Source organism: Phascolarctos cinereus, unplaced genomic scaffold (assembly GCF_003287225.1).
Source record: "Phascolarctos cinereus isolate Bilbo 61053 unplaced genomic scaffold, phaCin_HiC Scaffold_8;HRSCAF=390, whole genome shotgun sequence".
NCBI lineage: Eukaryota > Metazoa > Chordata > Mammalia > Diprotodontia > Phascolarctidae > Phascolarctos > Phascolarctos cinereus.
In genome coordinates, this window is record NW_027556291.1 from 50,110,369 (window position 1) to 50,133,104 (window position 22,736).

General features: G+C 39.0%; 1 protein-coding gene and 1 pseudogene across 2 annotated transcripts in view; both read left to right on the forward strand.

Annotated features, from left to right (window-relative positions):
* Positions 1 to 22,736, forward strand: part of TENM1 (teneurin transmembrane protein 1) — a 649,974-nt gene that overhangs the window by 339,532 nt on the left and 287,706 nt on the right. For both annotated transcript variants that reach the window (XM_020976349.2, XM_020976350.2), the window contains exons 4-5: positions 2,324 to 2,564; positions 19,906 to 20,144. In XM_020976349.2, the coding sequence (XP_020832008.1) occupies positions 2,324 to 2,564; positions 19,906 to 20,144 (480 nt within the window). The remainder of the gene's footprint in view (positions 1 to 2,323; positions 2,565 to 19,905; positions 20,145 to 22,736) is intronic.
* LOC110200947 (heterogeneous nuclear ribonucleoprotein K pseudogene) lies at positions 15,005 to 16,420 on the forward strand (annotated as a pseudogene).

Below are 22,736 nucleotides of genomic sequence, written 5' to 3' on the forward strand. Positions count from 1 at the left end.
CTTTCAAGGCAACATGTTGTCATGCTAAGCCAAATAAAGACTTTTTAAAAAAAATCAGTGGAGAGTAGATATAATGGGATTTTAAATTTGACCATGAAGGTGTGCTCATAGAATCCCAAGAGCTAGAAGGGACCTCAGAGATCATCTAGTCTAACCATTTCATTTTACAGAGGAGGAAATTAAGTCTCAGAAAGGAGAAGTGACTCGCCTCAAGGTCATACAGGTAGTAAACCAGGGGAGCAGGACTCAAAGTAAGCACTTTGACTCGGGAGCCAATGCTCTTTCCAGTACATCATGTTGCGTCTGTGTGGTTGAGAGTCCTTGGACTCGGAGGGAGATATGGATTAAATTCTTGGCTCTGATACTTACTAGTTTTCCATGTTGTGATTTGACATAGACTTTGAAAAAACCTAAAATTTGGATGAGAAAAGTATAGAGAATATTCAATTTAAAGAGAATAACATGAGCAAAGACACACAGACATGAACAATCAGTTCGTCCTCTGTGTTAGCTTTCTGCACAGGAGCACAGTCCATGGCCAGTTAGCTCTGCTGGTGCATTTAGGCACCACATGAAGCATTTTGCTTCATTCTTTTTTCTATAGCCACTGACAAGACTCATTATGAATATGTGGTACTAGTGATGGAGAGGGACTCAGAAAAGGTATGAATGAATTGATATATCTCAACCACACTGTAGATGTACTTTACTTGATGTGCAAATGTGTCAGCTAAATTCTCTTTTCAAGACTCATGTAACTTGCTACTTAAAGGAAGTTCTTTGTAAAGCAAATGCTTATCTTTCTCTGTCTTCTACTATTTTAATTTTTCTGCCTGTTCCAGATTTAGGGTTTGTTTAAAGTGAGGAACAACTGTTTGTTGTTTAAACTGTTTGTTAAAGTGAGGAGCAATTTAGAAGAGCCCAGGCACTTGCCCTAATGTACCAGTTGCACCATTGTCTTATATGATGGCTGAATTGGGAGTCAAGAATTAGTCAGTTCTTTCCAGGAGTGTTCTAGTAAATGTTCAACAACCAACTTTCAAAAAAGCAATGTACACACAATACACTTTGAAGTTCAGTCTTCATTATTAACATTTTCTCCATCACTTGAAGTCTCAGCAATCAACAAAACAATAAATCAAGCCCCGCTTTGTAACATTTGCCAATTTCTGAAGTGTAAATGCTCCTACTGAAAATTCAGCAGTTGGCTCTAGAGAGCCGGCTGGCTGATTTCTACATCTAAGTTCAAACTCAAGTTTGATTGAATTGAATTGAAAAAATTGAAAAAAGGTGTTGGGTTTTTTTTTTTTCTGATTGGCCATTGACAAATGGGCCTGAGTAGTTTGCTAGCACAGAGAGTCTCTGGCAAGGTCCCACTTGTTTATTCCTATGGTCGTTTAGGAGGTGAGAAAGAGGCACGCAGACTTTTTCAACTTGCTGCAAAGCTTATACAGAAAGTACCGCAATTACATGAAGTTGCTTAATGTCTCTTAGGGCTGTCTTGTGGAAGAGAGCCAGTATAGCAGTTAAATAGTGATTTCTTTTTTAAAAAATGTAGTTGGGGTATTATGGATCAAATTCCGACTCACTACTTGCCAGGAAAAACAAGTGAGAATATCCCAAACCAAGTCTTCAGCAAAAATCAGGAGATGGCTAGCTACAAATGTACCCTCTGTCAACAGACAGAAAAACTGCTTCCCGATGCCTACACTGCCAACATGGCCAAAACCTGGCACAGGGGAAAATGGGCTTTTCGCCTGTATGCTGGTAGCAGTGAGCAGAATGCCTGCCAGCTCTCTCACTGTTTGTTCACTTTCAGCATGTAGTAATGGGGGGAAAGGCACAAAATAGGGTTTGCAGTTGTCTGTGGGCTTCTGACTGAGATCAGCCTCTTTTTCTCTGAGGTGGAAGGCAGGAGGCAGCCTTTTGGTTTTCATTTGATGCCCCCAGTGATGTCCCTGAAATATATTTGTTGATGTTCTTCAAGTTAGAATTTTGCTCCTGTTCTGTAACTTGATGTCTTGTTGATGATTTATTTGTTCAGTAGCAGAAATGATGACAAATTGTGTGAGGCTGCCTCATTGACTTTTTAACTACCATAGCTTTGAAGAATTTACAAGTTAATGCAACTGTGAATGTTTTATATTACATTTCATAAGCATAGGACATGTGCTTTCTTGTGAGTTAAGGGGACGTTTTTTACAGATAGACAGAACTTAAAAACCTACTCCCATGACAGATTGTGTTGTTCTAAAACTCCAGTAAAGCTCATGTGCAGTGGAAGAGTAATTTTCTCTTTTCTGTTTACTTTTGTCCTCTGCAGATATGCCAAACAGCCCACACAACCAGTTCACCTTCAGGCCCCTCCCGCCACCGCCGCCACCTCCTCACGCGTGCACATGTGCCAGGAAGCCACCTCCCACGGCAGACTCTCTCCAAAGGAGGTCAATGACTACTCGAAGCCAGCCTAGTCCAGCAGCACCGACTCCTCCAACCAGTACCCAGGATTCTGTGCATCTGCATAACAGCTGGGTCTTGAATAGTAACATACCGTTGGAAACAAGGTACAGAAGCAGTGGATTCTTATCAGGCTTCAGTCCCAGCTAGAGATAATGCTTTTGAGTAGAGGAAATAATTTTGCTATCTTAAAAAAGGGAAAACAAAAAATATGAAGTAAGAGTGAGGGAGGAAAGAATTAGCTAACCAAGCCATCTTTAGAGAATCATATGCAATTGCCTCACCTTAAGGAAATCAGAACTTATAAGGAGAATTACGAAAATATTTACTGCAGAGTTGTCTGATAGAGCAAATCCTTACTGCATTTTAAATTGGCTTCAATATCCATAAAATGCTTCAACACACTGGAAGAGTAAAGCAAAATACACTCATATTTTAGATGAATTAGACTCTGCCCTTAGAGGTATATGTGAAGTCTTGACAGTAGAAGGACTAAAGCTACTTTATTTGATTAGGTTTTTAGGTTTAACATTCAAAAGAGCTGGTCACTGTTCAAAACTTGATTCTGTGATGAAGGTATGTTACTACGAAGTATCAACCAGTGCCTTGGTCACATGGTCCAAACAACCAGGCTTCAAATCAAAAGCACGCTTCTCAGTTTTATGTTGAAACTAGCATGGAGCAGTAATATTACGTTTGTCTTTCAGTACCTCCAGGCAAGGCATTTCTAAGCATATATACCAAGGAAATATCTAGATGCTCACTTCTTCCTGTGAATAGTAACTGACATCTACTTATTGGCTTAATAATGGTAAAATTCTATATGTACTTAATCTCCTATGATCCTTACAACTCCCCTCTGCGAGTATTAATACTAGTGTTACTGGGATTATCCCCGTTTTATAGATGAGGGGACTTGCCTGAAATTACACACCAGGTGCTAGAGGTAGGATTCAAACCCAAGTCTCTTCAGACTCCAAATCTTTCACTCTTTTTCCTTATGCTATGTTATCTTACGACACCCCAAAAAGACAGTACATGTGCAGCTATTAGAATCCTTAATGCCCAGTGTCAATTCTGATCAACTTTGCTGAGAATTTGAACTGAAAAGGGAGAGCTAATGAAATCATCACTTTCTCTTTGGAAACCTGTTAGGTTCAATGATGAGCCAACCATTGGAGACATATGCCACTTCTCAGGTTATTTGTGAATGCAAAAAGGTGTTTTTGAAGCAGAAATGACAATTCCCTTGGCCCTAGTACACTGAAGGTGGCTCTATCTAGCTCTTGGCCTATTGGAAAGTTCTGGGAAATGATTTTATGATATGAATAAAGGAAGGAAAAGCATTTATTAAACTTTTATGTCCTCAATAATCTGCTAAGCATTGGGGATACATGTACAAAAGGGAAAACCAGCCTGCCCTCATGGAATTTACATTTTAATAGGGAAGCAAAGGCATATAAAGGAGTGGTGACCAACAAAGGGTTGTTATTTGATGTGGGAAGTCACTGGAGTGAGTAGAACATTCCAGCCAGCTGACATGCTCTTTCCAGAAGCAGTACTACTATACAACTAAGTACACAATTAGGAGCAAGAGGTGGAAAGGGTGGAGGCAGGATGGAGCATGTGGTAACCAGGGCAAAGCTGAGTGCCTCGAAAACTTTCAGTCTAGGAACCAGTACAAATGATACCAATAAGCAAATAAAACAGTCATACTTTACCTACGGTTAATGATAGGCTTACCAGAGGTCTCAGAATATTCCTCTACTTAATTTATTTTTGTTTAAACTGTGGGGGAAAGGTAGAGAGAGACTAAGTTTCTGCCTAACAGCCAATGGTAATTTCCTCCCAGAAACTCACTTTTAAGTCATGGGAAGGGAATGATTGATGATTTGTAGATTTATGGATTCCTCAGGCTTTATGTACATTTTCTCATTTGGCATTACAACAACACTGGGTAGTATGCTATTCAGGTTTCTGTTCCCATTTTATAGATGACAAAACTGAGGCTCATAGAGGGGAAGCAGTCTGCCCTTATGGTCACATAGCTAGCAAGTGGTACAACTGGTATTTAAGGCTTGATCTTCTGACTCCTGCCTATTCCATTTTTTGCTTCTTTTTTTGATTACTAGCTTACGGTGAGTAAGTAACATTTTAAAGTTAATTGACATACCCTATTCCTCTAACAAAGCGGTTAATGCTGAATCTGGAAGGAAAAAAGGGAAGGGCTAAAGCAGGGAAGATTTTTCTTATTTGAAGTGTACATCTACGCATATATGCACAAACTGCAGCTATGGACCTTCGGTATCCAGGTAGGAAATGTATTAATTGATCTCATTTTCATGAGACAGAGGACGTAAGTTTTCTGTGAGCCTGAGCAGAGAGTACCTTTTTACATATTCAGCATCACAGAGAACGAGCTAGGAAAAAACCAGGCTAGAGCTTCCTAGCAAAGGTTGATCAGTCAGGACTTTCCAAATATTGCTTTAAAGCAGAGATTCTAACTTTTTCTGTGTCCTGGTCTACTTGGCAGTCTGTCTGATGAAGCCTGTAGAACTCTTCTCAGGATTGTATTTTGAAGTGCATGATATAAATACATAGGATTACAAAGGAAACTAGTTATGGTCAAATGTTAAAATCAGAATACTAATGGTAATTTTTTTTAAAAAAACAAGTTCACAAGCCTCAGGTTAAGATCCCCTGCCTTAAAGTATGAACATTAAATGTATAATCAAAGATAAAATTCACAAATTGAGTAACAAATAATTGAATTGACTCCTGACCATATGTTTTCTGTGTTAAGTGGACATCCCTTCCCTAATTTCATGGGTGGTATCTTCCTTATTTTACTGATGGAAAGTGAAAATTTGAGTTCTCAACTGCATGATTGCACATAATGTTGGGTATACTGTTATCTACCTGTGATTCTCTCCTTCCCCACACCACCCATGAGTCCTCTATACTTACTCTGCTGACTCCTTTTCTTTCAGAGCCCCGTTCAAGCAATATTTCCTCACTAAAGCCATCTCTTCAGTCTACAAGCATCTTCTAAGGGCCAGTTGTGTGCTAGGCACACAAAATTCAAAAACAAAAGTGATACAATCTCTGCCATCAGGGAGTTTACATTCTAATGGGCAGGGGGAAGAACAAGCATTCATTCAACACCTACTATGTGCCAGGCACTGTACTAAGAACTTTACAAGTATGATCTCCTTTAATCCTCACAACATCCCTGAGAAGAAGTAGGTGTTATTATTAATCCCATTTTACAGGTGAAGAAACTAAGGTGGACAGTTAAAGTGATTTGTCCAAGTTCCACAGTTAGTAAGTGTCTGAAATTGGATTTGAACTCGGGTCTTCCTTGATTCCAGACCCAGTGCTCTATCCGCTGTACTACTAAATTCTCTGAATTGGGGAGAAAAATGTCTGTATACAACTCTCTCTCCCCCCCCCTTTCTCTCTTCCTCCTTCCCTCCCTCTCTCCATCCCCATATACATATATATGTATGTATATACACACGCATATATATGTATGCACACACACACACACACACACACACACACACACACACATATATATATATATATATATATATATATATATATATATATATATATATATCATGAATATATTTAAAATTAGTTCTTTGGAAATGTACTTTGGGGAGCAAAGTCAGCAGCTGGGGGGAAGTGAGATCAGGACAGGCCTCTTTAGAAAGTGGAACTTCAGCTGCCTTGAAGGGCACCAGGGAATCCAAAGGGCAGAAGTGCAGAAAGGACATTTCTAGGCATGGGGGACAGCTACTGGGTCTTTTGTGCAGAACAGGAAGTAAGCCAAAGAGTATGTGGAGAGGGGTCTTGTGTGAGAAGGTTGGGAGGCTAGGAAGATGCTGGTGAATAGTTTTTGTTATCAAACGCTGTAGTTTTTAGTTGGTCTTAGAGGCAGTAGGGAGCCACTGGAGTTCATTGAAAGGGATGAAATGGTGAGACCTGAGCCTTAGGGAATTTGCTTTGGTAGGTGAGTAGAGAGAGACTTAAGGCAGGCAGACCCACCAGCAGGCTAGTGCAGCAATGCAGGCATGAGAGGATAATGGCAGCAGTGTCAGAGGAGAGAAGGGGGCATATTAAAGAGATGTCATAGAGGTGAAATCAACCGGCCTTGGCAATAGATTGGATATGAGAGGAATAGAGGGGGGTGAAGGTAAGAGATAGTGAGGAGTCAAGAAGTGGTTTTGTGGAGGATGAGTTAGAAGGCGAGGAGACCAATCAGGAGAGTATTGTAATAGTTCAGGTAAGAAATGTTAAAGGCCTGAATTAGAGTGTTGGTTGTATGAGTGGAGAGAAGGGGACAGTCCTTCTCACTTGGACTGTTGCAGATCCTTCCTAACTGGCCTCTCTACCTCTAGTCTCTCCTCAGTCCAATTGTTAAAGTGACTTTCTTAAAGTGCAGATCTGATTATATAAGTCACTGAGCATTTATTAAGCACTTAGCATGTGCCCAACCCTGTGTAAAGCGCTAGAGATGCAAAGAAAAAGTCCCTCTTGACATGAAGCTCACATTCTAATAGAGGAAAGAACATGTAAATAACTTGTTACATACTGAATATTCTGCCACTCTGAATGCACATAAGGTTGCATTCATCTTCTTACCAACCAGATCATACTATTAGGCCATATGGAACTTGGAGTCTGTTGCAGACTCTGTCCCCAGCCCCAATCCTTTTGCAGATGAGCCACTGTCTAGCCCTGCTTCCCCCAGATTTTACTTGTGAAGGTGATGTTTTAAACTCAAGTATGAGCCTTAACATTTCTGCTGATTAAATTTGAACCTGTTAGATGCTGACCAGTGCTGAACAAATATGATAGAGATCAAGATTAAGTAATCTGTGTTATTAGAGCCATCAGATGGCCCCTAAAGAAGTTGCTGCTCACTATGGTTCTCAAAGCCTGCTGTATGATGAAAACAGTATGCCTTTCCTCATGTGGCCATACTGATTTTCTTTCTTTTCTCAGTTCTTTCTTCCTCTTCTTCTTTGTTCATCTTTTTCTGCTCCCATTTTTTCTGTTCTACCTGTGTCCTAGTCCTGCTAGTGGACTAGCCATTGCTTAGTCTTATTAATGGCACCAAGAGCTTCAGCTAAAAACATGTTCATAGATTGTAGGTCTCTACAAAGAGGCTTAACTACCTCCTACCTCCCATCCAACCTGGTATCAGTTTTGAAGCTAATATCAACATGTTCCTTCATTCCACTTTCACAGAGAGTGAGTGCTGGGCTAGCCATACCATGGACCTGATCTATATAACCCAAAACTCTGAGAGGCCTCTTGCAGAGGAATCCTGATTGGGAGAGGGCAGTTCTCAAAACACCTTGAAATGGTTAGATGTGAGCAGTAGTTTAGATTCTCAGCTTGTGATGCTCAATAGGAAAACTCCATTAGCCCCTTCCTCTATTGTGCTTTTACAATTAAACAGACACATTATCTTTCTTTAGAATGAGATGTCTCTGCTAATGTAGTTTACAATTCCATAAAAACAAATGATACAGAAAAGTATACCATAGTCAACTGGCTCATAAAATAAATGAGAAAAATACATGTCTGTAGGAAATGAGAAAGAATAAAGAGGTAATCACTGTCCTTCCTAAATGTTAAAAAAAAAAAAAGTACATTCTGTCAAATCAGTAGAAGCTCTGTAGGTGAATAGAATTAGGAAAGGACTTTCACTAACTGCAAAGGGAAATGAAAGCTAAATTTATTTACAAAATGAGGGAACATATAACCTAGTCATCAAAAACAGATATTCTAGGATAATTGCAAATGAGCAATCACAAATTCCTTCCTGCTCAAATCTCTTTAAATGGTGTCTATGAGTGGGAGGGAAGAAAGTGCTGAATATCTCTTTATCTCTTCATGAAGAGGGTTTTGTAAAAACAAGAAAAATTGAAACCTCATGCATTAGTATATTTCTAAACCTTTTGGTCCTTTAAAAGAATAATTGGTCCTATTGTTAAATTCCAAATCAGGAATTACTGTTGAGCAAAAGGTGAACAGAAATAAACATTGGAAAACTCCCCAGTTAAATCAGACACTCCTTTGTTTGATCTTCTTTATATGTGAAATAAGCTTATTGATTAGAGTAAATCATTTTATAGACCCACTTAAACATTTTAATATGGGAATAGTCGATTTAACAGAAAACATTTAAAATTTACCTTTTGACTATAGTTGATTTTTAATACAAATTTCAAAATTCAATTTAGAGCATAAAGTTAGACCCAAGTACATTTAAGCATGCATCTGGAAGGGGAACAAACATAGATGAAAAATTGAACAAATATAAAGATTTATTGTGCTGTTCCATCTCCTGTGATTTCTCTCACAGTTTCTCTCTATCTCTAGCATCATAGGGGCAATCAGAAGTGGCCTCAAATAAAGCAAACAAAGATGGGAAGAGCACCCACCCACGTCTCAACTGAGACTGTCTGTGCCAGAGGGAACCAGGGTTTCAAGGCTCACTTCTCAAGATAGCTAAAAGAGGAAAGGATGCCAAGTGCTTAGAAAAAAAAAATCAGACATTATTACAGTAGAAGTTACTGAGATGATATCAATAACCACCAAGCTATCTGCCTGGCCGATTTTCTCATCTTTACAAAATCTCGTGGAGAACAATCTACAGGTACATTTAGAACAGCCTTGATGATAGTTTAGGAAGGGTGCAGGCAGGCTTTCACTAAGGATATTCCCTAGCAGATCATGTCTTTGGAAAAGTACCTGTTGTTTAGAATATACCTTGCCAATGAATACATGACCCATAGAGATGGTCCCTCGATACACATATGTTGGAGAGACACTTTGGCTGGTTGAGTGCATAATTAAACAGGAATAGGAAAGAAAGCTAGATTGCCTTTCAAAAATCTCACAAGCTTCTCTCTGAAATGAAGTCACTTTTTTGTGTCAGTATTCTTCCATTTATATTATATGACTGAGTCATGGAATGCCATGGTTTACAAAGAATGAAATTTGTAGATCACATAAAGAGGCTCATATTGGTCGTAAGGAAACTGTAATGAATGTATTAGCAATGAAAAATTGTGCAGGTGAACTGGCATATGGTTAAAGATATAGATGACTGGAAAAGGAAATGGGTTCATCAGGAATAATCAGACGATCCATATATAGGTATATTTCAGAGATATTGCGGGTTCAGTCCTAGACCACTGCAGTGAAGTGAATATCACAATAAAGCAAGTCAGACAAATTTTTTGGTTTCCCAGTGCATATAGAAGTTATATTCATACTATACCATAGTCTGTTAAGTATATAATAGTGTTATGTCTAAAAGAATGTACATACCTTAATTAAAAATACATTAGTCCTAAAAATGGTAGCCCTCATCTGAGCCTTCAGCAAGTCTTAATCTTTTTGCCTCAGTGTTAATGGCTGCTGACTGATCAGGGTGGTGGTTGCTGAAGGTTGGAGTAGCCATGGCAGTTTCTTTTTTGTTTTTTAATTTTTATTTTTCAACATTCACTTCCATAAGATTTTGATTTCTAAATTTTCTCCCCCTTCCTTCCGTCTTCCCTCCCCAAGACAGCATGCAATCTGGTATAGGCTATACATATACATCCATATTAAACATATTTTAACATTAGTCATGTTGTAAAGACGAATTAGAACCAATGGGAAAAACCACAAGAAAGAAAAAACAACAAAAGAAAAGAAATCAAATAGTATGCTTCGATCTGCATTCAGACTCCATAGTTCTTTTTCTGGATGTGGAAAGCATTTTCCATCATGAGTCTTTTGGAGTTGGCAATTTCTTAATATAAGACAAATGGAGTTTGCCTCATCAATTGAGGCAATCATCTTCCATTCGCTTGAATACTTAGAGGCCATTTTAGGGTTATTAATTGGCCTAATTTTAATATTGTTGAGTCTCAGGGCATATAGAGAGGCCCAAGGGGAGGGAAAGAGATAAGGGAATGGCTGATTGGGGGAGCAGTCAGAACACGTATAACATTTATTAAATGTGCTGTCTCATATGGACGTCGTTCATGGCTCAACAGAACAATTACAACACTAGCATCAAAGATCACTTATTATAGATTACCATAGCAGATATAATAATGATGAAAAAATTTGAAATATTGTAGGAATTATCAAAATGTCACACAGAGACACAATGTAAGTACATGTTCTTGGGGAAAAAATGGCACTGATAGACTTGATTGACACAGGATTGCCAGAAACCTATGATTTGTTTTTTAAAAAATACCTAGCTGGGAAGTACAGTAAAACGAGGTATGCCCGTATTGCATTTTTCCGCATTCACATAATGTCAGGAAATCAAGAGGCAGGAGGCCAGCTCTTTGGATGGAACCTAGGAGGATGCAGGCAATAATCCCATAGGATGAGAAAGTATGTATGTGCTTCATTCCACATGGCAGAACAAAATCACTGAGGTCACACATCTGTTAAAGTTTAGAAGTGCACTAAGTGATCCAGCTCTTATCCTAAAGGACATGCATTATGCTTGGGAGATACTGCATGTAAACACATCACAAAATAAAAGGTGGTAGTTTGAGGAGGAGAGAGAATTAACAGCCTTAAGAATCAACCTGATCTAAGCCTTAAAGTAAAGGTAAGAATGATGAGAGGAATTTCTACAATTATAATATCTGGAAGGAATCATTGTGTTAATTATATTCAGTTGAATACTAAACCGGGATATATTCCCTTTAGAAAGAAGAATTGCATGGGGGGCAGCTAGGTGGCGAAGTGCATGGAGCACTGGCCCAAAAGTCAGGAGGACCTGAGTTGAAATCTGGCCTCAGACCAAACACTTGACACTCACTAGCTGTGCGACCCTGGGCAAGTCACTTAACCCCAATCACCTAACCAAAATAAAGAAAAAAAAGAGAATAATTGCAGGTGTTTGTGTGAATAAGAGCATTTTATTATGTTGATAACATTATAGGTGATATTATGACTTGGTGTCTGTGATAGCTATTTCAATATACATATCTCCTTGGAAAACAGACAGAATCCAAAACCTGACTTTAATTTAATTTGCATATTTTAAAGGAGTGGAAAAGAAGGCTGCTACTTGTCTCTTTGCATGAGGTAAATCAAGGGATTTTACTGGCAACCAGAAAGTGTCCTTCAGAGTTCCAAGAAGAGATGCCTTTGTGTAGAGAAAACTAGTGAGAGGCCTGAGGCTTATTCTTCCCTCCGGTGAGGGGAGAGCCTTTCAGAAATGACAGAAGCATCATGAGTGGAAGGTAGCCATGAACAGAAAAAAAGAATTTCTCTAGTAACTACATTGACCCTTTCCAAATTCACAGAGGCATGTATGAAGGTGCTGCAGGGAATTCCAAATGAGAAAAGACTTTGAATGAATGAATGAAAGAATAAATAAATGCAAGAATGAAAATGAATAAGTGAATGAATAGGGCTTCTAACTTGAAAGAGGAAGGTATGGAAAGGATAGGTTGAAATTTTGTAAAATCACAAAGGGAAGGAGAGGATGAATGCAAGTATTCACAGAATCCCCGATTATTAGAATTAGGCCTTCACCTCCACTTAAAACTTGAAATAGAGCTTTATGACTAATAATAATAGCACACATTTTATAACCTTTTATAAAAATACTTTTTCAAAACCTTGGAAGTGGGTATTGCAAATACCATTAGCCCCATTTTATTGATGGAGAAGTTGAAACTCCAGGAGGTAAAGTGCCTTACCTAAGCTCACATAGTTAGTAAGCATTAGGTCTTCTTATTCCCACAGCTATGAGTGTCCCTCAGGCTGGCAATTTACATGACAGGTAGGCCCCTGACCCCCACCCTCAAAAGTAGTCTAGGCTGGTGGTAGTTTGAAGGAGGCTTTTAGGTACATTCACGGGGGATGGATCAAGAAGGCAAGAAGAGAATCTGGAAATGTTGAGAGGACTCCATGAAAAGCAATGAGACTCTTCCACAAAAATATCTTTGATGCTCCTGTCACAGAATCTTGGGCTATATTGATTATAAGGATGATGGAAGAGAGCATCTATTATGTTCTCATGAAGTGATTTGGCCCAGTCAAATTACCAGAGGAAGGGTTACCTTCTCTCTTTCATCAGTTTTAGTCTCACATAGAGAGAGGTTCACAGAGAGAGAAGAGCCACATGTGTATAGCTGAGGGAAATAAAGGTTAGATATGCATTTAATTGATTTAAAACAGAAAAATCAGTGCTTATTTATGCATCTGCAATTGAATAGGTATAGATTACTATCCATTTTCTGTAGAATTTGAAGAAGTACATTGAATTGTTATTATTTAATGCTAACAGATGCTGTCAGTATTATATGACATGAAGGGTTTAAGAAGTGAGAATACATTTTCCCCTTTCATAGATGTTTTTAAAACCTTACAGGAACATTCATAATATTCCCATTTACTACCATAGGGCCTCATCAGTTGTGAAGATTTTTTTTTCAATTTCCATATGTGTCTATTTCCTTTTGGCAATATCTTGCTTTTTCTTTTTAAATTTAAAATTGAATATTAAAACAGATGCAGAGGAGAGCACTACTTACACATAAACTCTTGAACTGCATTTTTGTCATTTGCTCTGTGAGGAAAAAACCAATTGTATAGAATTGATCGCAACATTTTAGTATCTCCTGAAGTCCTTAGGGAAAAGCATTGTGCTCAGATAAATGAGTAGTCATCAGATTTGATGAGCACATAGCCGAAGCTTTGCAGTGCTCATTTGTCTCTATGCTCTAAGTTCTTTTAGGTGCTATGAAAACACATTTGAGTTCTAGTGTTACTGCCCAGCAATGGCCTGCGAAGACAATGGCAATTAAGGTGATTTCATTTCCATTCCCTGCCCCCCAGTAGCCTAATATTAGCTTGTTAATAAGGTAACAGTGAGCTTGTTGTATAATGGCCCCTCATCATCGAGGACTGTGCTTTGGCTCCAGCTCCAATTCGCATGAGTTTCTCAGGAGCTGCTGGTGCATGCATGTGGTGGGCTCTCTATCTAGATGATATTGATCATTAGTTGTAATTGTCAATTCTTCACCTGCCTCCATCAGTCTTCTGCCTTTTGACAGCATGCTAAACAAATCAGTGTCCTACACACTGAGCCACTTACGTTGTATCTGAAATCCAATTGTTCTTCCCAAATCTACAAAATGTGAAGGTTTTTCTTTCAAAACACTGGATAAGAAAAACTTCATTTTGCTGTCATTTCCCCCATATCCCATAGGGCATGTCTAGGATGGAATGTTATAGAAACATTCTTTTATAAGAGACATTTTTGTCAGTCAACATTGAACAATTCCATAGAAACTCTGCAGTGCTACTTTGCCAGATTTCGCATAGGGAGCCAAATAGGAAAATAAAGGGTACACAGTACAGAGAGACATAGATCTTCCTCACCCAGCAGGCATTAATTGGAGAATGAAACAGCAGTATTGTAAGGAATCATGATTTAATTTAAAGAGCAGAGAATTAGAAGTCCTCTCTGGTTCCAAGTTCAGGCTTTGTCAATAACTAACTGGGTAATATTAGGAAATTCACTTAACCTCTCCATGCTTCAGTGTCTTCATCTGTAAAATAGGGCCATGACCTATTCTCCATAACTCACCTATTCACTATTAAAAGTAATGTAATTTCATGCTGATAGCATGACACCAGATCTGTGCTAAGGATAAAACGAGATCATGTATGTAAAATGTATGATGCATTAGCAGAAACTTCCATTTATATAACACTTTAAAGTCTGTGGAATGCTTAATACACAAAAGTGTACTGGATCCTTACAACACCTCTGTGAAGAAGGAATTACAAAAATATGAAGCTCTGAGAGACTAAATTGATTAGTCCATAGTCACATATATCCCCAAGGGGAAAATTTAAAGTCATATCTCCTCTGATTCTAGGGTTAGAACATGTTCTACTATGCCATCCCACCTTTCCCTCTGTAACATAAAGTGCCTATTATTCTTATCATCTATAGTATATTGCAGGCATTCTCCCAGATAACATTGTCTTGGTCAATTAGAAAAGTAGTCTGGTGTGATAGATAGGACATTGCACTTAGGAAGACCGGAGTTCAAATGCCACCTCATTACTTGCTAGGTGTATGACACTGGACAAGTCACTGAATCCCTTTGTGCCTTGATTTCTTCCTATGTAAAATGAAGGAGTTGGTCTCTGAGGTCCCTTGCCATCCTGACTCTGTGAGCCTCTGAATGTCATGCTACAGTATTGTCATCATCATATCCTAATGAAACTCTACCTCACATGTCATTTAAGCTCTCAACCATTTAGAATTCTTATACCATTATTCTTTTGTAGTATTTTTGTCCTACACTCTTGTAACAGAATCAGTCATTTAGTATATATTAAGGGGGAATGGAGGGCCTGCACTCACTCTCTGTCTAGCTCAGAATGACTGGGGCAGCAAGGGGCATAGTAACCCTAAATGCCACTGTATTAGAGTGTCAATTGTTGATTCCACCCAGAACACTTCGCTGCTGCCCTACGAGGGTATATGACTCTGATTGTCTACCCATTTAATCAGAAAAAAGAGAGTGAACAGCCAGAAGAAACCTCCAATACTGAAACTAGTGGTGAATTTGGTAAGCACCCTGACATGAAGGAGAAGCAGGCCTTTAAAAGATCTAGAAACACTGACAAGATGGTGGAACTGCACATTTTGCTTCAGAGCAAGAATACTGGAGCAGTGATTGGGAAAGGAGTCCAAAATATTAAAGCACTTTATACGGACTACAATTGCCAATGTTTCAGTCCCAGACAGCAGTGGCCCTGAGCGAATGTTGAGTATCAGTTCAGGTAGTGAAACAATTGGAGATTGTTTCTGAATTCTGAAGAAAATCATTCCTAACTTGGTAAAGGGCCTGCAGTTGCCATCACCCACTGCAACCAGCCAGCTCCTGCTCGAATCTGATTCTGTAGAATGCTTAAATTACCAACACTTTAAAGGAATCGACTTTGACTGTGAGTTAAGACTGTTGATTCACCAGAGACTGTCAAGAAGAATTATTGGGGTCAAAGGTGCTAAAGTCAGAGAACTTTGAAAGAACACTCAAACCCCTATCAAGCTTTTCCAGGAATGCCATCTTCATTCCACTGATACAGTTGTTATTATCAGTAGAAAGCTTGTGATGGGGTTGTGGAGTGCAGAAAGATCATACTGATTTTATATCTGAGTCTCCCATCAAAGGATGTGTACAATCCTATGATCCCAGTTTCTATGCTGAAACATGACTGTGGTGGTTTCACAATGATTTGTGATGAGGATGCCCTGTAGGATTTCCCACGTGGGGAAGAGGAGGTTTTGATAGAATGCCCTCAGCTCGTGTCCTGTGCCCCCATCTAGAAGAGATTATGATGACATGAGCCCTTGTGGAGAACTCCCACAACCTCCTCTTTGCTGTGATGGCAGAGTGGCAGCAGAGATGGAAATCTTCCTTTTCCTTTAACACCACTATTTAAGAGGGAGCCCCAGTGACTGTTATGATGGTGTAGTTGGTTTTAGTGCTGATGAGACTTGAGACTCTGCAATAAACACATGGAGTCCTTCTGAACCACAGGGTGGTTCTGGATATGATTATTCCTATGTAGGGGGCTATGTAGTGATCTCGGTGGACCCATTATTACAACACAAGTAACTATTCCCGAAGATATGTGTAGGTCTGTTTTTGGCAAAGTTGGTCAGTGAATCACACAAATATGCCATGAATCTGGAGCATCAGTCAAAATTGATAAAGCTTTGGAAGGATCTGAGGATCAACTGATTACCACTACAGGAACACGGGACCAGATACAGGATGCACAGTGTTTACTGCAAAATACTGTGAAGCAAAATTCAGATGATGGATTCCAATGCAAGGGTTTTTTTTTTCTTTTCTATAGTGTGAAGCAGTATTCTAGAAAGATTTTCTAAGACTAGTGAAGAACTGAAGGAGTCCTGCATCCTTTTTCTCTGCTTGTGCTTAAAAAGACAACATTCCTTTGCTTCATAGGTATTCTGTTAGCTTTGTTAAATACAACACGATGCTATGGAGCCAGAGCATTGTAGTGGAAAGAGTGCTGGACAAATGACATTGGCAGTAATCTTGATACTGAGCTAATGACTTGACTTCTCTAGGCCTCATTTTCCTCTTCTGTAAATTGAGTGGGCTGGAATAAAATTGGATTGATCTTTAAGGCCTCTCCTACTTCTATCCCTGTACTCACCACTTGACCATGCCCAGAAAAAAACACTCAGGTCCAAAGGCCAGCCATCTGTCTGAGATACATATGCATCACTCACCAGTCATGAGAAAAAGAGAGTATTTGTGTTTCAGTTCAATCTTCATTCCTGTTAATAACAAGGAAATTCAAAGTTTAATAGGAGTTGTTGGTGCATTTTTCTCAAAGAGGACCATGACATCAGGAAGGTCATGCCATGACTTGTGAGTGAATTGGATTTAAGTGAGGAGGGCTGTGCAACCTCACCAGCCTCACTCTCTCCTCCAGAACCATCTGGGTCCAGTGGCAAGATATAAATCAAGATGACTGGAGATAGCCCCAGATGTGGTGGCAGACCTTGACCTTTTTAAGCTAAGGTCTTTCCCAGGTCTTAGTTTCTCTGAGGCAATGCCTCATTTAGTGATTAAGGCTAGGTAAGAAGAAATGAGGCAAGGAATGACTGCTTTTACCTAGTTAAAAAAAATCAGTCTGTGAGGGGAGGACCCTCAGAGTTTCTGGTTAAAAGAGGAAACAATTGCTATTTACAGTCACTCTGAGCCATCAGAGCCCAAACAATGACCCTATGCAGACAGAGGGAGAAGAAGGAAGGAAGGAAGGAAGGAAGGAAGGAAGGAAGGAAGGAAGGAAGGAAGGAAGGAAGGAAGGAAGGAAGGAACGAATGAATGAACAAACAAATGAGCTGCATTGCCCAACTGGAACTGACCAGTTAGATACCCAGTGGGGCAGCTCTTACTACTCCTAGCTAGTTGTTTGTTCTTCATTGACCATGACATCAGGGAGGTGATGCCACGACTTTGAAGTGAATTGGATTTAAGTGAGGGAGGGCTGTGCAAAGTCACCAGCCTCACTCTTTCCTCTGGAGCCATCTAGGTCCAGTTGTAAAATACAGATTTGGGTGCCTGGAGATGGCCCCCTTAGTAGCTAGTAGGCTGCTTTGGAATGTAGAGCAATATGAAATAAGACTGGAAAGGTAGGTTGGAATCAGCTTGTGGAGGTCTTCAACTGCCAGCTTGAGGTGTCTGCGTTTTGTCATTGAGGCAATATACAGTCAATGAAAATACTTGAGCAACGGAATGATGTAGTCAGACCCATGCATTAGGAAAATTATTTTGGCAGTTATGTATTAATGATGGATTAGAGGAGGATGGCACTAGAGTGAAGAGACCAAGAAGGAAGCCATTACTGTAATGTAGGTGAGAGGCAATGAGTATCTGATTGAATTCAAGTGATTAGCTTTGTGATTGGAGCAGAGGTTAAGGATGGGGGGTAGTATCTTGGAGATAGAATTGAAAAGACCAATTGACTGGACGTGGTTTTGGAGAGAGAGTAGAGAGAGATAATTCCTGTTTTGAACTGGAATGAATCAGAAAGTCATGACTCAGTCAACAGAAAAAAATATTTTAAAGACAAACAACTTTGAAAGAAGTATCAACTCTAAGCAAAGCAATATCCAACCATGATTCCAGAGCACTACTGATGATACAAGCTACCTACCTCCTAACAGGTGACTTATTCAGAATGAGGCCTACGTTTTTGGATGTGGCCATTGTGGGACATTGTTTTGCTTGACTACACGTATTTGTTTCAAGGCGTTTCTTTTTCTTTTAAATTGGGGGCTTGGAGGGAATTATTAATTGAAAAAATAAATGAAAAGAGAAAGTAGGTAAGCTAGTCAGAAAGGTGGATTTTGAGGGCAAGATGAGTTCCAAAAGTTGAACTTGAGGTGTTTGTAGAATGTGACAGAGGTAGAATTTCTACAGGGATTTGGAAATCTGGGGAGGGATCTTAATAGAGATGGGTGAGTTTGGGATGGAAAGATTCATTGAAAAGCCTTTTATATAGGGACAGTAGAAGCCAAAAGAGGAGGCAGATATACTAAAGGGGAAAAGGGAGAGAAGTTGCCCAGAACAGAGACTTGGAGAAGGATAGACTAGGGAAGGAGGTAGAGGAGGAACAAATAGCTAGAGCTATATCTGAATCTAGCCTCCCTTCCACCCAAATGAAGTTCCTCAACTAAAGACACGAATTCGTAGAGCTTTCTATAGCTTTCCAGATGGTGACATGCCAGATAAAACAGCTTTTACTGTATTAGAGGCAGAGTTGGTGAAAGGGAATGATAGAGTAGACCATATCAAATGCTTAATGGTGGGTAATCTTCCACTTTCCACTTCACTCCCAGAGACAAAGAAATTAAATCACCTGAATGATGAGAGGGCTGGAAAACCTTGACCTTCTTCCTTGGTACACTTGAAAGTTGTAGAAGGGAAAGTCTTGGGACAACATTAACTAATTTTTGACTTGAGCTGGATGTTGTCCTTAATAGGGACACCCTGTTTCCACGATGTGCTAAATAACCCAGTGTTTCCTGTGGCATTCATACACTTGAGAGTAGAGCAGAAAGACAATTAGACACAGACTGGAGACCTGAGTTCTAATCCTGGCCCTCTTTTTATCCTGGCTGAGACCCTTCTCCTCTCAGAACCTCAATTTCTTTCTCTATTTAAATGGAGATAATGATAAGCCCACCCTCTTCCTCATTTCTCTCTCTCTCCCCTTACCTTCTCTTCCCCTCCTCTCACCTCTCCTTAACTCTGCTCTCTTCTTCGTTTGTCATTCTCTCCATTTCTGTCTGTCTCTGGCTCTCTTTGTGTGTCTCTCTCATTGTGAAAGAAATTCCTTGTTCCTCTTTGTAGCATGTATGATCCAGTAACACTGGCCTCCTTGCTTTTCCACAGACACAGTACTCCATCTCCTGACTGTGGGCATTTTCTCTGGTCATTCCTCATGTATGGAAGAGTTTTCCTTCTTCATCTCACCTACTGACTTCCTTGGCTTCCTTTAAATCCCAACTAAAATTCTGTCTTTTATGGGAAGCCTTTCCTGGTCCCTCTTAATTCTAGTGCTTTCCCTGAGTTAATTATTTCTATTTATCCTGTATATAGCTTGCTTGGTATATATTTGCTTGCATATTGTCTCCCCAATAGATTGCAAGCTCTTAGAGGGCAGGAACTGTCTTTTTGCCTCTTTTTTGTATCACTGGTGCTTAGCACAATGCGTGACTCTTAATAAATGTTGATTGATTGATTGATTGAAATGGAGTGACATGAGAGCTACTGTTCTTGAACCATATATCTTGTGTTTTACAGCACAATTCTTTCTCCCTTTTTTTTTTGGCAGGCATTTCCTATTTAAACACGGATCTGGCTCTTCAGCTATCTTCAGTGCAGCCAGTCAGAATTACCCTTTAACATCCAATACGGTTTACTCTCCACCTCCGCGGCCACTTCCTAGAAGCACATTTTCTAGACCTGCCTTCACTTTTAACAAGCCTTACAGGTGCTGCAACTGGAAGTGTACAGCCTTGAGCGCCACTGCCATCACCGTGACCCTGGCTCTGCTGCTGGCCTATGTGATTGGTAAGTAAAGTCACTCCCTGCCTTTGTCCCTGTCTGCACTTGCCTTCCTGCCTCTCTTTGTTTCCACTTTTCCACAATTCTGTCAAATTGAGTGGGGCAGGGGAGAGGGGGTTCCTTTCCACTCTGGGAACCCCAAATTAGAACCTAAATTGGTAATTGTAAAAAATAAGTGATTTCCAATGATTTTTGTACTTCTTAACCCCTAGTACAACTGAAGATAGTATGGAATGTTATTTGAAAAAAAGCTTCGAGCCAATATTTTAGCCTTGTTGATTGCAAGACTACTGCAGTTAACCATTTCCTTTTCAATTAAAAGGCTATTATCCTTTCTCCTTAAAAGCTGTAGAAATATGGGTAGCTCTTTCAATGATCTTTAAGCAATAATGCCTCTTTAAAAGGCACCTTTCCCCTTCATGATGCATTTTTGGAGAACATTAGAAATTCTACTGCATGAATTCTTCCAAACAATTCTGTATTGCTTTATATTTGAGGTTTATATTGGGGCAAAAAAGTCCTCCTTTTCACTAGGTATGTGATACAACAGTTTGATGGTGATTTGGTATAAATAAATTAGAAAGGTAAGATGAGAAAGTGCTTAGATATAGACCTTTGTTTTTCAGAAGGGAGGCATTTTGCAGTTGATCTTTGAGTTGCCTGATTGAAGTCACAGTCATTTCACAGCAAATCTTAGTGATCTTCTGGATGGCATTTTATTTTGACTAAACATTAATTTCCTTGCTTGAATGGTCCTGAAGTCTCCAATGTAAATTAACTGAAGAAGCATGTATTAGAGGAATTCTAAAATGTGTGAGGATGTATTATTCTTAGAGCAAATGGAATTGTTGGGGAAGACAACTTGGTTTGTTTCATTTTGTCCCAAGGAGCTTCATTTCTTTCACGTCTAGCCACTTTCCAAATCTAGACAGTAGTGCCTATTAAGAAACAATAAGACTGAGATGTACCTAAATAAGAATGCATAGTTTTTCTTATAAGTAATAGATTAAATTGAGTAAATTACCATTTAGAGAGGCATCATGGCCTAGAGTGCTGACCTTGTAGTCAGGAAGACCTGGATTTAAATTCTGCCTCTGACATCTTTGACATTTACTAGTTCTTCGAATGAGGACAAGTCCTTTAACCTTTCTAGGCCTCAGGCAACTTTCCAAGACTCTTTTATAGACAGTGGGGGAAGTGATTGATAAAAGCACAGGTTCTTTACTTGTTGACATAAGTTCACATTTATCCAGAAGCCAAATAACCAGTGCAGTTCATCTCATTGTTTTCCATGGTATAAATGAGTAATAATATGAATCATTCCACTTGATACCTGGAATCCTAGAATTAGATTGGTAAGAGCTGCTTTAGGGCCTACTATTTCAGGAAGGCTTTAGTCTTGCTTTGTTTTGCTCTGGTGCATCTTCACAAAATTGCATTGCTGCCAGGACAAAAAAAAAAGTACTCTGAGGACTTAACCTTTTCATTCTAGAATTTTCTTGTTCTGAGGGCCCACTATTTCACACTGTACTACTAGCCATTTTCTCTCCACCTTACAACCACATACCTACCCTTCCTCTCTCCTATTACAGTTCTTGAACAAAATTCAAATCAATGATACAATTACTCCTGGAAAAGGTTTATCACTCTGCTTTTCTATGGTCCCAGTCACTTAGCCTGATAACTTTCCAAACCCTAGTACACCTCTGGGGCTACCATTCCCCTCCATGTATAATACTACAATGTAAATGTCTTGAAGGCAGGAAGTGGTCCTTGTTTGTGCTTTTGTATCACCGGCACTTAGTACAGTGATCTGCATATAATAAATGCTTTTTCCTTCTTTCATCCATTCTCACTCTCACTTGTGTGACTAGGAGATCATAAAGTACTTTCTGAATATTCAGTGAAAAATTGAATAGTATTCAGGATAAACTTAGTATGTTCAGGATGTTACTAATATTCCCATTCTTTGAAAACTGGTCATCCATATATGTGCAGAATCTACTTTCTCTGGAAATTCTGCATAAGTGGGATCATTATATCTCAAAATATTTCTAAAATGAGAAGTTATCATTATTGTTGTTATTACTATTATCATCAGATGTTTTGGTCATAATCATAAGTTACCAAAACTGACATGTGACCCCAGACTAGCTACCCTTTCACTACATCATTAATGTACGTGTTAATTCTCCACAAAAAATGAAATTTTGGATTTTCCCCCTTGTGCTATATTATCTCTATAGAAATTGCTTGTGTTTTCATAGGTGACATTACTTTTACGTGAAAATCATATTTTGTCATGAAAAGGACATGCTTTTAATGGTGAAAATATGACAAAATATCTTAATGAATAGTAATTGAATATCAAAATTAAGTCTGTAATGACCAAAATTATTATAAAATAGATATTTTATATAAATGATTTAAAAAATTATTGCTAAAAGATCTTATTTTGATTTCTCGTCACAGTATTACTTTCCTCAGAAACTATGAACAAAATTGATAAACATTTTAAATTATATATTTTATAGAAAATATAGCTTAATAGTAAAACAAACTAATTTTATAAATAATTTTAGCTTCTGTATGTCTAGC